The sequence below is a fragment of the Falco biarmicus genome, chromosome 2, assembly GCF_023638135.1.
Source record: "Falco biarmicus isolate bFalBia1 chromosome 2, bFalBia1.pri, whole genome shotgun sequence".
Classification (NCBI taxonomy): domain Eukaryota; kingdom Metazoa; phylum Chordata; class Aves; order Falconiformes; family Falconidae; genus Falco; species Falco biarmicus.
Genome location: NC_079289.1, coordinates 114,207,005 through 114,223,370, shown reverse-complemented (window position 1 = coordinate 114,223,370; position 16,366 = coordinate 114,207,005). Strand labels below are relative to the sequence as shown.

The window sequence follows — 16,366 nt, the reverse complement described above, 5'->3', positions numbered from 1 at the left end:
TATGAATATTGAGATGGTGTTACTTGAAGCTGCTGACAAGACATTAGGCTCTGAGGTTACTGTTAGCCATGGCCATTGAGCTGCTTTTCTGACCAAAGTCAGCGGAGTGCGGGGAAGGTGTGTGCTGTTTCCTAAGGTCTCCTTGCCCTTGTAGCTGTTAAGCTTCTCTAGCAATTTGACTGGCTTAAATTAGGTAAAAGCTCTTTTTGGTCACTACCCAGGAAGTACTCTTGAAGCTGAGCAGGCACTTTGTGGTAGAGAGCAACAGGAGAATTACAGTGTGGCTTAACCACTTGGACTGGCCAGTGATGGAAGGCAGAGGTGTGCGCTGCCAGGCTCCAAAGTACAGTTTATTACTCAAATTTTATCTGAATCATTTGGCTAGGATTTCTGCTGCTGCTGGCCCTGGAGTAGCGCCCAAACTAGTTATAAGCTTTGGGTATGGTTTACTTAGGATCTCTTCCTCTACCACTTTCCAGCATAAACTCTGCAGGTTGCAGCCTCCTGTCTATGACCGACCAGGGTGTGTTTTGCCATGCTTTTCATTCATGGAACTTTACAAGAAGGAAGTGAGACCTTGCATGGGATTGCAGGCATGTGTGCAGAGGGGCAAGTGTGCAGCGTAGCAGCCAAGACAGACATTGCAACTCTCAGATTAGAAATGAGATCTTAGGCTGTAGTTCTTCAAAGAGAATGTTCTTTAACCTCTCTGGCCTATCTTATGCTATAAGATCTGATGAGTAGTTTCCGTTAATACAGGAAACATGAAGAAGCCTTCCTTTCCCACATAACTTTCCTTGCAGATTACTGTTATTTCTAACCTAAGTGCCAAATCTTAGGTCTCTTTTCTTTTTCTGACGTGCGCTGTTAGACACAGACAACTACATGCTTTTCTAGGTGGGGGCGATGGTAGCAGCAGACAAAATGTAATTAGCGCTCCAAAGGAGAACAATTTTGGCACAGAAATGTACTGTTAAAAATGGTGATCCAGGCCTTTCTAGTTGTTTAGGATATGGGGCTTTTTTTTTTTTTTTTTTTTTACTTCATGCACAGGTCTCTAATATTATTGCAGGTTAAAAATGTTCCTTTGATATTTTGACTTTCTTGCAACAAGAAACATTCAGCACCTGTATGTGCTGGTTTTTTGTGTCCCTTTTTCTAGTCTGGTCTGCATTGCTTATGGTCTCACATAAGAGGAGGCGCCTCTGCCTTCTGTAGTCATCCAACCTAAGGAGGTTTGGGTTTTTAAAAGGTAGAAAAATCCTTTGAAAGGACTTTCATAAGAATATATCTCCCTGTTCTCTGTTCAGCATCCTCATTTCTAACCCTTTTGAATTCTACTGCTGTTCTCCAGCTACATCTCTGGACTTCGGATGTTCTCTTCCACAAACTGTACAGATGGCATTTCTGCTGTTCTCCCATGCTACCGCCACTTCTTTCTCCTTTTTCTTTAGTAAAAATAATTGGTAAAAGCAGCATTTTCTATAGCCCTCAAATGGAAAGTCAAGAAAGGATGCCAAGGAACAAAGTTTGCTCTGTCCTTGCAGGGGACAAGATACTCACTCTCCTGTGTACTGCTGCCTGATCTGTGGCTTGGAATTTGGTGCCCAGGTAGTAGGGAGAGTTGTCTCTTCTCAACTACATCTGTACTGCTCTGATCATCTGAAGATGTTTGTCTTAAGCACACACGTGAGAGACCAAATGCAAGATTTCTTTCTCAGTGTCTAGGACCCAGTGTTCTGACACAGAGATAACAGCATGAAGAATGTTTACATCGGGAGGGACTTTTGCCCAGAGCCTCCTCGTATGGTCTAGAAAGCAGCAACACGTAGTATAAAAGTACAGCTAGCTGTTTGTGCTTCGCCTTCTGGGGTAAAATATAATTGTCCACTATATTCCTAAAATGTGGCAAGCTGATCTGTGCTGGATTCGTAAATGTTGCAACCTTATGAAGAGGGTGATAGCAGAATCTTGTGGACGCAGAATGAGGAAAAAATAATTTGAGGTCTAGACTCAGGTGCATGGTGAGTTCTCTCACAAGGGAGTGGGGAATGATTCTGTGTGTGCAACTTCAATTGTCACTGTACCCCGAGTGCCTAAATGTGCAGCTCTTGTATTCCCACTTGTTTAGTGGGTGTAAGTGAAGGGGGTTTGGTGTGGAGTATCAAGTAATTCTGTGCTCAGCTAGACCACTAGAAGCAGCTCAGCCTTCGCCACTCCTGCTGTTTCTTTATATAGCTTTGTACTGTGATCTGCTTTATACAGTACTGATTTAAAGCTGTCATACCGGGTTTCTCATCTTGTGGGCTGTGTCTACTCATTGTGAAAACTGCTGCTTGAAGGCAAAACACTGCAAAATGTAATCTTGACAAGTATCTTGTCGCTCTTATAGGGAGGGCATAAATATTGCTGCATTTAGTTCAGTTTTTGGGGAATGTGTTACAATCTCACCATTGTTTATTTCCCTTTTCCTGAGAAGTTTCACCTTGTGTAAAGGTGATCTGCATCATTTTTGTTTAATGTGTCTATGCTCATTTTTTTTGTAAAGGGGGGAAGGTAGATTACGCTGCAGCTGACTAAGTCCAGAAAGTAGGACTAGCTGTATTTTTGAAATACTGCTATTTTGGGAAGTGGCTGTAAGCTGTGTAACCTGCACCGAGCCCTCCTTTAAGAAGAACCTGGGTGTGCAGGTTGTCTCTTCATCACAGTGCCAGGAACTAGCAACTCGTTTTCCTTTTATCTGGTTCTGATTTCAATCACTCCTCACTTTCTCAGTTTCTCATTGTGAGCTTGTGTTTTTCACGTCTTGGGGCTGTGCTCCTAGATGTATAATTTTCTCAGACCCTGTAATTAAAGGATTTTTGGGATTGAGGAGCTGGCAGACTTAGGGAATGCTGAAGAAAGTGCAGGACACCGAGCAGGAAGTGTTGCCGGCATTCTTGATGCCGAATGGGCTGTCAAGGCTCCTGGTAGGCTTGTACTCGGACGAATGCATGAGAAGCAAGGGAAAAGAACACAATGTGGAGGCAGAGGTATAGCGAACTCCTTCAATGCAGAGGTGTGTATGTGGGGGTGCTGGGGACGGTGACTTCTCCCATTACCTCCCAACTTTTTTGTCCTTCAAATTCAACTGATCTTGGGAGTTCAGCTGAATGTGTCTGGATTGCTGTTAGGGTGGGTTTTCAAGGGAAATAAAAGAAGCTACACTAAGTGCTGCCGATTCCGTTAGTGGCAGCTTTTCTCGCTAGTCATGAGTATGTCAGCAGTGACCTTGTACCCTGTTGCTGAGGGTGCTCTTCCTCCACATCCAATGTAGAACTGGGACTCTGAGTCTTGTCTGACTAATATCTTTACTCCTGAATAAAAAAATCCTGAAGATCCTGTCACGCTATGACCTGCGTATTGTATTATCTGTCCAGTATTTGGTGTTTGTTTGAATTCTTGCATTTTGACCCAAACTGTTGTGTACTGGTGTGTGTGTGTGTGTGCTGTTGAGTAACATTTTGGGCTGTCAATGAGTGTTTAGATAAATGTGCTGGGATTTTTCTCTCCAAAAAATTACTTTGCAATCTTTTTGTAATCTTCTTACTTATTGTAATCTTCTAGATTGAAAGGTGCTGCAGAAATAGCTTCACCTTTTTATTAACCCCTCTCTTGCTGCTTATTTCCTTCCCTCTTCAGATTACACGCTTACAGTGGAGGCAGTGAAACTGAAGCCATTCTTTGTAGCAGGCCACACCTTTGAGATGACATGCAAGGTGTCTTCGAAAAACATCAAGACGCCACGGTATTCTGTCCTCATTACAGCTGAGAAGCCACTGACAGATCAGTCGAATCCCAATGGAACCACTCGCATAATCTCCTTGAACCAGGATTCAGTAGTGCGGCTGGAAGACTGGACAGACCAGACTCGTGTGGACGGTGTAGTTCTGGAGAAGGTCCAGGAGAATGAGTTCCGCTACAGGATGTATCAGACCCAGATTTCTGATGCTGGGCTGTATCGCTGTGTGGTGACTGCCTGGTCTCCAGGTGGTGGTGGCATGTGGCGTGAAGCAGTGAATGGCTTATCCAACCCTATCCAGATAGACTTCCAGACGTCAGGTTGGTATAGAATCTGGCAGCTGTGTGTCTAAGCCAGAAAAGGAGAGAGTTCTGTGATGCTCTTCTAGTAGTTTCCCTGTCTCTGGGAAATACCTAGCCTTTGAAACATGGAAGGGGTCTCCAAACAGCGTGACAGCTGAAAGCTGGGCTTGTCTCCCTTGGTAGTACTTGTGTCCTTTGTGCTATTGACTGTTTACAGAAAGGTGTTTAATGAATTGGCTGTAATCATAGCGACTGGATTTTTCTTTACTAATGCAGCCCTTATGGTCCTGCAGGCTCAGAGATGGTTCTCAGTATGGGATAACTGCTGCCACATTTGCCAGCTTTGTCACTAGGTTGCTGTTAAGGTAGTGGCTGCTTTGAAAGAACGTTAATATAACCTGGATTTCTGTTCCAAACCAGACACGATTAGCATAGCATTAAATTGCCTAAGCATACCTTCCTGTTGATGTAATTGCAGAAAATGATCAGGTCAAGGCAATGGTAAAATTTCAGCTATCGCAGCAAGTGTATCCTGCCACGGGAAGACCTTAGAGGCCCTTTGTGGCTGGACTACAATGTAGCTCTACAAACTGGCATGAATCTCAGCACACAGAAGCGCATCATTTCCTCATGTCTTTGCTGAAACCCTCACCTTCAGCTGCAACGTAGCCCATATGTTGAGAATTATCTAGAGAAATGCTCCTCTAGAAAAATCTGGTGCTGGTACATTGTTGTGGGGGGACACAACAACAGCATTGGTTTGGATCATCAGAAGATGCATGTCAACACTGACTTCCTATCATGCTGTGTGGGTGGGAAGTGCTGCGGGAGTTGTTTTGATAATGGTGGTGCACTTCTGAGTAGAGGGCTCATCTCATGACTTGGTAAACCAAGCTGGTGACTTCTTGAGCATTTTTGAAGAGCTGTCAGTGAAGCCCAAAGGTGTGTCCTGTGCTGGAGCTCTCTAGGTAGCTGCTTTATCTCAAACCTTCTGCTCTCCCCCATTCCTATTCACAGGCACAGCTTGGATGGGGATCTCTCATCATATCCCTTGTTCTTCATGTGAGTTACTCTGCTTAATATAGCAGGGCTGTATGGTTTTTAGATGTGTCTGTGACTAGGCAAGAGCAGCCTGACTTCTGGTTGCATCTATAACTATGGTAATTGTTCTCTGTGAGGTGTTTTTTAAAAACTGAGCTTCCTTATACTGGGCAGACTGGGAAAAGGACAAGGGCTAAGCATAGGCAGACAGCCTTGCAATGAGGACATCGCTTTAAGAAGCTTGAAATGTAGCGTCCTGATACAAGCCTTAATGAAGATTCAGCCTGACCAAGGCTGGCAAGAGAGAGGGTGTTGACTCAGCTCAATGCTTCTTTCAGTTCTAGGTAATTTCTGGTTGGCTTTTTGTTTGGTTTTGTGGCAAGGTACTGTTCTGAAAATGTTAGTTGCCTGTGCTCCAGATGCCTTTTAGAGCAGCACTATCACAGGTTAATATTGCTGTAGATTTGTTGTCTTCTCAGGGTGGTTTAATGAGCTATAGTTTTAGCCTTATTACTCTTGATATCTGGGTCAGACACAGTGGGAGAGAAGCATTTGCGAAGGGGTGATGCAACAAACCATCAAGAATGAAATCTGTCCCAAACCTCTCCCCTCCCCTACAAGCTCTTGCATGAAGGCTTTCCTGCATAAAAGTGGCGGTTGGTGACTCTCCCAACATTGGTTGTGTTATGTCACTTTGAACTCCTGACCAAAATGTTTGGTGGGATGCTATTAATATCCATGGTTCAGAGGGAAACCTGTGAGCTATGCAAGGGAGGGAAGTGTGCATGTTGCAGTCTTGACTTCTTTTTGCTGTCACTCTACTCCCAGCCTCTTCACCCAGATAGGATTTCTGGAGCATGGAGTGAAGAAAGGGAGAGAGAGCCTGTAGAACTACCCTGGGAATGTGTGAATTCCAGTAGCAGGGCTGGAGCAGGGGGAGGGATGGTCCTGAAGCCCTGTCAGCCTTTCATTCTTTACAAAAGAATGAAGAGAGAAATGAGATCCCAGGCACAATTTACTGGAGAGCTATTTCCCAAAATAATCTTGGCATGTGGCAAAATCTGGCTTGAAATACCTTCCTTTCTTCAATTGATGGATGAATTTTGTGTCCTTCAGTTGCTACTCAGATATCTTTGCTGGACATTCATTTCTCGCCATGATGAGGATGTGTGAGGGCACAGTTAGAATGTATTAACTGTGGAATTATTATTTAGAGAATTATTTGGAATCAGGTACACGAGACGGGAGACATTTTGTGGGTGTGTTGTTTTGGTTTTGTTGGCTGAGGTGTACTTTGCAAACTGAGACTGAGTCAGGGAGCTGGAGGTAAATGGCAAAGTTGTGGAGCAGCTACAAAAGCATGGCTCAGATATCACGCCCTTGCCTTGCATCCTGTGGTACAGGCAGCTGTCAAACTTGTTCTTCAGAAAAAGAAGTTGGTGCCAGATTTTCCCTAATGGGAATGGTGAAAGGCAGAACTGCTTAGATAGGTTGTAGTTTCTAGGGAGAATGAGAGGCTCCCCAAAACTGGAGGGAAGATACTAACAGGAAAGGGTCAGAAAAAAGCAGGGGCATGCAACTCTACAGGCAACTGTAAAAGCTGGGGGGCGCTGATATGCTAAATCCTGAATTAATGGGAGGGTGGAGTGTGATGAGTTTGAGTGTGGTTGTCCCTGATAGGAAAACTGCTAACGAGTCAATTGCACTGACTTCTGGGGTTCTCAAAGTGTAACAAAAAGACATCTTAACTGTGACTGCTGGAAGGGATACAATAAGGCAGAATAATTTTGAAAAATAGAAGGTATTCCACTCTCTTCCCTACTTTGAAGGCTTGGGCTTTGACAGCATTTTCAGTTTGCACCATGGCAGATGAAGTGGGGAGGTGATCAATACGAAGCAGCATTTTCAGCAGAAGGAAGCCCTTAAAGAGTTCTACATGAAGCTTTTAGTGGCAGGAGAAATTTCTTTCTTGGTTGTTTTTATTGATTCCCCTTTGATAGAAGGTGGGGATACTTGTTAGCATTGGAAATCCTTCCCTCCAGTTTGACTCCCTTCCAGATCACTCTGAGTTGAGTGATGTTTCAAGGAGGGGCTTTCAGTGTGCATATACGTTGTGCAATGTGATCTATCTGAATGGCAGGAGGCCTGTAAGCTTTTTGTATATGAGCTGGGGAGTGTGCACATGAAACTCCAGTGTTTCCTGCCACAATAGGTTTGAAATGTGGCAGTGCTCGGAAATATTTTTCCATGAACATCTGTGGAAAATGTCTTGCTCAGATTCTTTCCATTCAAGGCAGAACTTGCTGGCTGCAAACAGAGACCTCCTCTCTTCTTTCTCCACTTGCTGTTGCAGAGGGATGTATTTATTCCATTTGGTTAACTATCTGAAATGTTAATGTAAAGGCATTTGAAACTTCCTGAACTAAAAAATGAAATGTGAGTTTTGCCTGCTGACTTACATAAACTGGAAGTTGGGGGCGGTGGTGGTGGTGAGGAGGAGCCTAGTATGTCATTAGTTTTCAGATATTCAATCTATGGCAGATTGTTCTCTGCTGGATATGTTTTAAGACTGGAGAGGATCTTGTGAATCCTCTGGTCTGGCCTTATGAATAACATGGATCATGAGATGTAAATTCATTAAATGAATGCCTGCTGTATGTCCAGTAGCTGTAAGCAAACTAAGCTTAATGAGGCGGGGCAGGGAGAAGCTGTCACATATGAAGACAGTGCTTCTTTTTGGTTTTCTCAGTCTAGACCAGAGGTTCTGCCATCTCTTTTTCAAAGGTTACCCAGCAATGCAAGGGGCAAGAGCAGCTGTCAGTGCTTGTCTTTAAATTTTCTCTTAATTTCATTGCATCATTTCTGCTCAAACTCAAATGCATCCTCTCTCCTTCTGAGCTATGGGACGATGTATGTGTACATGGCCTTTCTTTCAGCCTGGAACACACCTGTCTTCTGTTCCTTGCTGTCCTTCTGAAGCCAGTGTATCCAGACAGCTTCTTGTAAGACTTGTGATCCTACCCAGCCACACTGAAATCTCTCACTTGTGTTGTGGTCACCTGGAGGTGTTGCTCCGGTGGCAGTGCTTTTGCACTGCAAGGGGTGAGCAGTGGAGGAGAGGGGCTTTTTTTCATGCTCCCCTTTGCCCCCAGCCTTAGTTGAGCTGGCCACCAAAGGTGGGGGCCAGAGAGCTGGGAACTTGCTTGAGATCAGAGCGCTTGTCTGATGCAGGTCTGTGTACAGGCATCTGGTTCAGGTGGCTCCAGCTGGCCTGCTGCTGTTTTTTTTTAATGCTGAGGCACCCGGTCTCTGTGAAACCCACCTGGTTTATCCCCGCATCATAAATTCTTCTTTAGCATTTGTCCTTTAATTTTCTATCCCTTTTACCCTGATCCTGGCAACCCAGGTTAGTGTTTAGTGTCTTTGCCCACAGCACATTCTCAGGGATTTTCACAGAAGTGACTTATTTTCCTTTCCCTTGAGGAAAGTGGGGAGAAGGAAGCTTTTAATCTTGCATTGAGAAGTATGTTATGAGAGGAGCACCATTTGGAGCTTGGCTGTGCTCTGAGATGGCTTCCCCCCCACCCCCTCCCCCGTGCCATTCAGCAGAGGGCAGAAAGCTCTGGAGAGGCAAAAATAAAGAGAACTTTTAAGGAAAGCGTCTCAATGAAATCTTCAACTCTGGATTACATCTGCATGTGAGCTCATTGCACAGCAATGTATTATCATTCACTTTGGAAGAAGCTGAGATAAAGCAAGAGCTGCTGAAATATGAGCTGAGTATTGATGTTGAACTTGCAATTAAAATTAAATGATGCCCTGCAATGACCCCGAGAGATACTCAGTTTCAGGAAAGAAGAACAGAAAATTCTTAAAGGAAAGAAACCTTAATCATGGAAATGAATGAAGAGCAATATAGCAGAAAGTCTTTGGCAAGAAAGGCTGGTATTTTCCAGCCACTGTTAATGGGCAGGAACGTGCTTTGTCATTGTGTGCCTTTGTGTCTGTGTGCATTAAGTTGTAGCTGGAAGTAGAAACCACAGACTAAACTGCTAGGGGCTTCTTCCAGTAACAGCTATTATGAAGCTTGGGATAAAACTTGTTAGAGAACAGTTCCATGAAGAAGCAGGGAGAGGGCACGAGGCTGGAATAGTGCCAGTGAAGGAGCTCATTAGCTGGAGAAAGGCAGGTCATGGGACTCTCTGTTCAGGAGTGAATGATTTGGTGCCAGGGCAGACATGAGTAATATTTTGGAAGACAGAGAACTTGTGGGTTGCATCAGATTTTTTCCTGCTTTGTGGTCCATGGCGCTGGCTGGTTGCAAGGAAGAAAGCTGTGTGCAGTGATTGCGGCCTCCCTGCTGGGTAATGGACTGGGCACGGGCCTCTTCGGTGGAATGGTCTGCTCTGGATCTCTGTTGTCAGTCAGGTTACTTGACCTTTCTCTGCTCTATTTTACTTGTCTGGAAAATAAAGGTAACTCATGTCTGTGGGAAGACTATACCTTATTTTTGCAGAGAAGTACTGGCTAAAACGTCATGGAACAGGCCAAAATGTCATCTAGGACCCAGGTAATTAGGATCTCTTCTGTTGTAAATCTAGATGTTAACTGGCTTTTGGTTATTGTCCCTCCTTTTCCCCTTCTTTTTCTTGCAGATTTAAGGTGTTTGGATTACTGAGCAGGGAAGGAAAGCAGGGAGAATGGGGTGACATCAGGTAAATAGGGCTCTAGATTTTTTTATTTTTCTCCAATATGTAAATCTGTAAGTAAATTAACTCAATAAATTTGAACTCCTCCTTTCCACCCTGCAACCTGTTCAGTGTGAATCTGGTTGAGCATATAAAATAATAAACCAAACTTGGTGCAGCTTATAAACATTCTTTCCTTTCGTTTTACATACGTGGAAAAATTTGCAATACACTTTTTAGCTGAAAACTGTATTGCTATAAGATTTGGATCCTGGAGTTTCCTTCCTGGGTTGCATGGAATCGGCGGTTTGAGCAATGGGGTCTGCCATTAAAAGGGACGTCCAGCAGAAATTATACCAAATAGGTCCTGATCCTGGAGCCTGGTTTCTCTTCAAGCACTTCTAGATTTATGCTAGTAAATGTCTAACCTCGGTTTCTTTGCTTTCCGTTTAAAGTTATATAGTGTTTAGCAAGCATTCAGAGGTCAAGAAATGCCATGAAAACTCTTTTTATTCCTATCTTGACTGCAGATGCTTTTTAGTATAAAATTTTTATTACTTTAATAAAGAAGAAAACTTCTTCTAGGGGTTGTATATAAGCTTACATATGGCCTTACTCTATTGAGGAACAGATTTTTTGGCTTAGTTTAAATCAAAGGTCTCAGCAGAAGATGGCAATTTAGGGGAAGGGGAATGCTGGTTTGTTTTGTAAATCTGTGGTCTTCAGTTTCAGCTGAGGGCATGACACCTATCTTCAGACCTAAAGTTACAAAAATCCAGTTATTTTTCAGCTTTCAAACTTGCAAGCAACTTCCCTACACTTAACTGTGCTTTGTTCTCTATGAGCTTTACAGGATCATGCTTGATCTGTCAACCCTGCAATTGAAACTAAATTCTGGTTTGTTTATTCTCCTGAGTGACCAGTAGGTGCCAATAACAGTATTTCAAACTGTTAAATACAGGTGGCAAGGTGAGCAAAGCCCCATGATCTGTTATCTGTAGAGTTCTGTTTTTCTCGGTGTTAATGTAGCATGAACTCAAATCTCATTGAAGGGGAGTTCACATCACCTCCCTGACCCTGCCTGTGACACTGCAAGCACTTGAGTGTGGCGATGCTGAGACCCTGATGGTAGTCAACGTTGTCGGTGTCTACTGGGAGTTCCCTGTTACCACATTCCTGCATCTGTAAGTTTGGGGTTGAGGTTTGGGTTTGTTTTGGGTTTTTTTTTTTTGTTTGTTTTGTTTTGGAGGGTAAAAACTTAAGAAGAGCACTTGGGGTTTGTGTGCCAAGCTCTGCTTGGTGGAGTCTAGATCCAGGGCCTCTGGAATACTGTGGTATAATGATAATGCGGGGGGTGGAAAACCCAACAGTTCTTTGTGACCTCTGGGGAGGCCCTCTGGAGCCTTGAAAATGTGTCTGGAAGCATCCTTTGTCTGCTGTCATGCTGGCTTTTGCCCAGGTGCTGTTCTTGAGTCTTCAGTAAAGTGGATGTCCAGTTAGATAAGGTGATGGTTTTGCTTGTAACCCACTAATAAACACTGGTTTGCTGCTGCTTTTGTTTGAGATTGGCGTGCAGCTCATTCCTGCCTCTCCCATCCCGTTGCCAGAGAAGTTCAGCTGAAGCTAAATTGTTTAAGCTGGGAACACAAGTCAGGCAAGTTATAATCAGGTTAAAAGCAGTGGTCAGTAGTTTATTTTCTTAGAAAAAAACTGGACAAAACAAAGACCAGAACCCTTCTACAGAGAGGGGAGGCGTGCAGATGACTCTTAATTGAGGGATTAGAGAGGGAGGAGGGGTCCAAAATGTCAGTGCTTACACCATCACATCCAACTGGGGAATAAGCCAGGCCAACCAGAGCAGTGATACATGTTCCTTAGCTGCCTCCCCAGATGAACAGCAGGCGGCCAGCCACCTCAAGGGTGCCTGAGACTGTGGTGGATCCTCTCGCACCCCTCCTGGGAAACCTGCACGCTGGATTACTTGGCTGAAATGCCCGTACGCCCACACACGCAGCATGGGGAGCAAACAGGAAGAATTACAGATCTGCGTGCCGTTGCAGGGCCGTGATCTCTTTGCAGTTAGAGACACGGTGGGAGCTCGCACGACTGGAATGCTGTCATGGATGGCTGTGACTTCTTAGGAAAGACAGGCCAGCAAGGAGCAGTGGGGGAGCTGCTCTTTATGTGAGGGAGCAACTGGAACGTGTTGAGCTCTCCCCAGGGGTGGATGAAGAACAAGAGCTTATGGGTAAAGATTAAGGGACAGGCCCACACGGGTGACACTGCTGTGGGTGTTTGTTACGGGCCACCTGATCAGGAAGAGGAGGTCAATGAGGTCTTCTACAGACAGCTGGGGGTAGCTTCACAGTCACAGACCCTGGTTCTCATGGGGGAGCTCAACCCCCCTGATGCCTGCTGGAAAGACAACACAGCTGGGTGCTCACAGTCCAGGAGGTTCCTGCAGAGCATTGAAGATAACTTTTTATGCAGGCGGTGGAGAAGCCAACAAGGTGAGGTGTGCTGCTGGACATTGTACTCACAAACAAAGAAGGACTGGCTGGGATGTGAAGGTTGGGGGCAGCCTTGGCTGCAGTTACTGTGAGATGGTGGAGTTCAGCATTCTGTGTGGAGGAAGCAGGGCAGTCAGTAGGGTTACAGCCCTGGACTTCAGGAGAGCTAACTTTGCCCCTTTAAGGACCTGCTTGGAGGGTTCCCATGGGTGAGGGCTCTAGAAGGTACAGGGGTCCAAGAGAGCTGGCTAATGTTCAATCATCACTTCCTCCAAGCTCAAGAAAGGTACATCCCCATGAGTAAGAAATCAAGCAAAGGGGGAAGGAGGTCTGCATGGGTGAGCAAGGAGCTTCTGGAAAACCTCAAACAGAAGAAGGAAATTTATGGGATGTGGAAAAAGGGACAAGCCACTTGAGAGGAATATGGGGATATTGTCAGAACATACAGGCAGGCAATGAGGAAGGCTAAGGTCCATTTGGAATTAAATCTGGTGAGGGATTTAAAGGACAACAAGAAGGGTGGCTTTAAGTACATCAATAGGAAGAGGATGATCAGAGGAAATGTGGGCCCATTGCTGAATGAGGTAGGTACCTGGTGGTGAAGGACACAGAAAAGATGGAGTTCCTGAATGCCGCCTTTGCTTCACTCTTCACTGCCAAGGCCAACAGTCAGGAATCCCAGACCCTGGAGGCAAGACAGAAAGTCTGGAGAGAGGAAGGCTTTTCCCCAATTGAGAAGGATCACATTAGAGATCACTTAAGCAAACCTGACACCCACAAATCCATGGGCCATGATGGGATGCACTCCTGAGTGCTGAGGGAGCTGGCAGATGTTATTGCCAAGCCACTCTCCATCATGTTTTAAAGGTCGTGGAGGACAGGAGAGGTGTCCTGTCACTCCACTGTCACTCCAGTCTTCAAAAAGGGGCAAGAAGAAGAGGACCCAGGAAACTACAGGCCAGTCAGCCTCGCCTCCATCCCTGGAGAGATGATGGAACAGCTCATCCTGGAGGTCATCTCAAAGCATGTGGAGGAAAAGAAGGTGATCGGGAGTAGTCAACATGGGTTCACCAAGGGCAAACCCTGCCTGACCAACCCGATAGCCTTGTGTGATGGAGCGACTGGCTGGGTAGATGAGGGGCGAGCGGTGGGTGCTGTCTGCCTTGGCCTCAGCAAGGCCCTTCACAGCGTCTCCCATGACATCCCCAGAGGCCAGCCCAGGCAGTGCGGGTGGGCTGAGGGGACAGTGAGGTGGGCTGAGAACGGGCTGAACGGCAGAGCTGAGGGGGCTGTGACCGGTGGCGCAGAGCCCAGCTGGAGGCCTGTAGCTCGCGGGGTTCCCCAGGGCCAGTGCTGGCTCCAGTCCTGTTCCACTTACTCACCAGCGACCTGGGTGGAGGGGCAGAGGGCACCCTCAGCACCTTTGCTGGTGGGACAGGCTGGGAGGAGCGGCCGATACCCCGGAGGCTGCGCTGCCATTCAGGGAGACCTGGGCAGGCCGGGGCGTCGGGCGGAGAGGAACCTCATGGAGTTCAGCCCAGGCCAGCGCAGGGTCCTGCCCCTGGGGAGGAGCAGCCCCAGGCACCAGCACGGGCTGGGGGTTGAGTGCGGTGTCTGGTTCTGGGCTCCCCAGGTCGAGAGAGACGGGGAGCTGCTGGAGAGGGGCCAGCGGGGGCTACCGAGGTGATGAGGGGACTGGCCCGTCTCCCTTATGAGGAAAGGCTGGGGGAGCTGGGGCTGTTCAGCCTGGGGCAGAGAAGGCTGAGGGGGATCTTACCAATGGCCACAAACATCTCGGGGGCGAGTGTCAGGAGGCTGGGGCCAGGCTCTTTTCAGTGGTGCCCAGCGACAGGCCGAGGGGCAACGGGCACAGACTGCAGCCCAGGAAGCTCCATCTGAACATGAGGAAGAACATCTTTACCCGGAGGGTGACAGACCCTGGCACAGGCTGCCCAGGGAGGCTGTGGGGTCTCCTTCTCTGGAGACATTCAGAACCCACCTGGACGTGACTCTGTGCAACCTGCTCCAGGTGCCCCTGCTTTGGCAGAAGGTGGGAGTGGATGATCTCCAGAGGTCCCTTCAACCCTGACCATGCTGTAATTAGAGCCATGTCATCAGCTTCTGTGCATCTTTCCCAGGCTGTGTGGTGACTATGACTGACTCAAGTGTACCTTATGGTGGAGTGTTGGGGATGAAATAGTTTCTGTAGTCCAGCCCCCTGCCTTTTCGCGTTTTGTAGTGCGGGGAAAAAAACCCCACATACGAAGATGCTTTATTCTGCCCTTTCATGCATCAGGGCAGCCCAAAGCCCAGGGCATGGAGCACATGGGCAGAAGGCCTGAGATATTCCCAAAGAAGAAAGATGCTTCTCCTAGGAAGTTGTAACCATGCAGTTTTCAAGACTGAACTAGGAAGCTTTCACTGTAATGAAGCCTGCTTAGGTTTTAAAAAAATATAAATAAATAGTTTTCCCTCTTCATCTGGAGAAGGGGAGAGCACAACCCCTGCCACATCTCTTGACTCTCTCTTGAAATCCAGTTCCTCTAACACAGGATAGTGATTCCTGCAGATTACCATCTGTACCTCCAGGGAGGAGATGTACCCTGCTAGGGAAATAACCGAAGGGAAATAACTGTTTGTGGCTTACCAGGGGGAAGTATGATCATGAAATGCCAGAGCAGCTGCTGCCTAGCAGCGTTCCTTCTGCCCAGGACGCTTTGACTCTTCGTGTGGGAGGCAGGGTAGAGATGCGCTTGGTGACCCAGAACTGAAGGGTACGGAGGGAGGGCTGCGTTACCGTGATGCACGGCCCTTCCCTGGCTGAGTGACCAAACAAGCCTAGCGTTTTACCCTCGTGACATCCAATGGCCAGGAGTGCTCAGGCTCCGCTCTGCATTAGTGATTTGCTGGCGTGCCAGGGTTTGAAGCCAGTGCCTGCTGAATGCGGCAGATGCCTGGATTTCAACCTAGAAATAAGGCCTGAAAAGCCCTGTCTGTGTGTACCCTCTGTCTTTCCTTGTTTGCCCTGCCAGGACAGGGGTAAGGCAGCCCATCCTTAGCCTGACAAAGTGGGGATCATGCAGTTCATCTCCCTTGCTAAATCCCTGACAGCTTCTAGGCAGGACAGAGAGCCTGTTTGCTGGAGTAGAACATGTCCCCTATTCCCGATATGATGTCACCTCGCTCACTGCTGGGACTTAGGATAGACCCCAAGCTACAGACAGTGCCAGGATTATTATGGTGCCGGTTTGCCTTTGATCAGTGTGGCCGAGGGTATGTGCTGGGAATGCAGGGATGTTCCTAGCAGATTTTGACAGTCTCTTTGTTTCTGTTGCTGTGACAGTTCACACGCAGCTTGAGATTTTTCTGGTTACAATTGGCTGGGGTGCCCTGGTCCATGCTGCCTTTAGTCCTCTAGGACCTTGAACTTCTGCCTGCACTGCTCCAAAGAAAATGATAGAAAATGTCTTGGTTTATTTGAAGATGAATAAGCAAATAGGCTGCAAGGGGTATACGGTTGGGGTGTGTGTGTGAATGTCGGGAAACAAATTGTATTCACATAGAGAGTTTGTATAGAGGCTGAGGAAGCAATCAAATTAATCTCTCTCCATTTCCCCAGAAAAGGATCCCACCATGCTGAGCTTAAGTTAGGGCTGCAGCCTGCTCGTGAGGTCACTACCTGAACAGCTGACCTTCAAAGCGTTCTGGGTCTCTTATTTCCTTAAATATGTTCTAGCAAAAGCATGTAGGAGTCTCAGCTCGTATTCCATGTGTAACCCCCATTGCATCTTCACCACCCTTTCACTCTTGCTTGTTAGGAGGATATCTACTGTCAAAATGTATACAAACCTCTGAGATTATATGTCTATGTACTGCTCTTGTGTACAAAGTACAACTGCTTCTGGGGCAGAGGGCTGTTAGGAATTTATGGTATAACAAAAAGCAGTACATTGTGCCCAGTGGGAATTCTAAGGGGAATTTTGGAAGCCACAGAAGTAATTATTGTGTTGTAATTGGAATTCATTTCTTAGTGTGCTGTGTAAT

The 16,366-nt window shown here is 46.5% G+C and overlaps 1 protein-coding gene across 4 annotated transcripts in view; it reads left to right on the top strand.

Moving 5' to 3' along the window:
- PTGFRN (prostaglandin F2 receptor inhibitor) overlaps positions 1–16,366 on the top strand; it is a 72,634-nt gene that overhangs the window by 42,905 nt on the left and 13,363 nt on the right. For 3 of the 4 annotated variants that reach the window (XM_056328266.1, XM_056328267.1, XM_056328269.1), the window contains one exon: positions 3,682–4,101. The exons of the other annotated variant lie outside the window; for it this stretch is intronic. In XM_056328266.1, the coding sequence (XP_056184241.1) occupies positions 3,682–4,101 (420 nt within the window). The remainder of the gene's footprint in view (positions 1–3,681; positions 4,102–16,366) is intronic. 4 annotated transcript variants of the gene reach the window in all.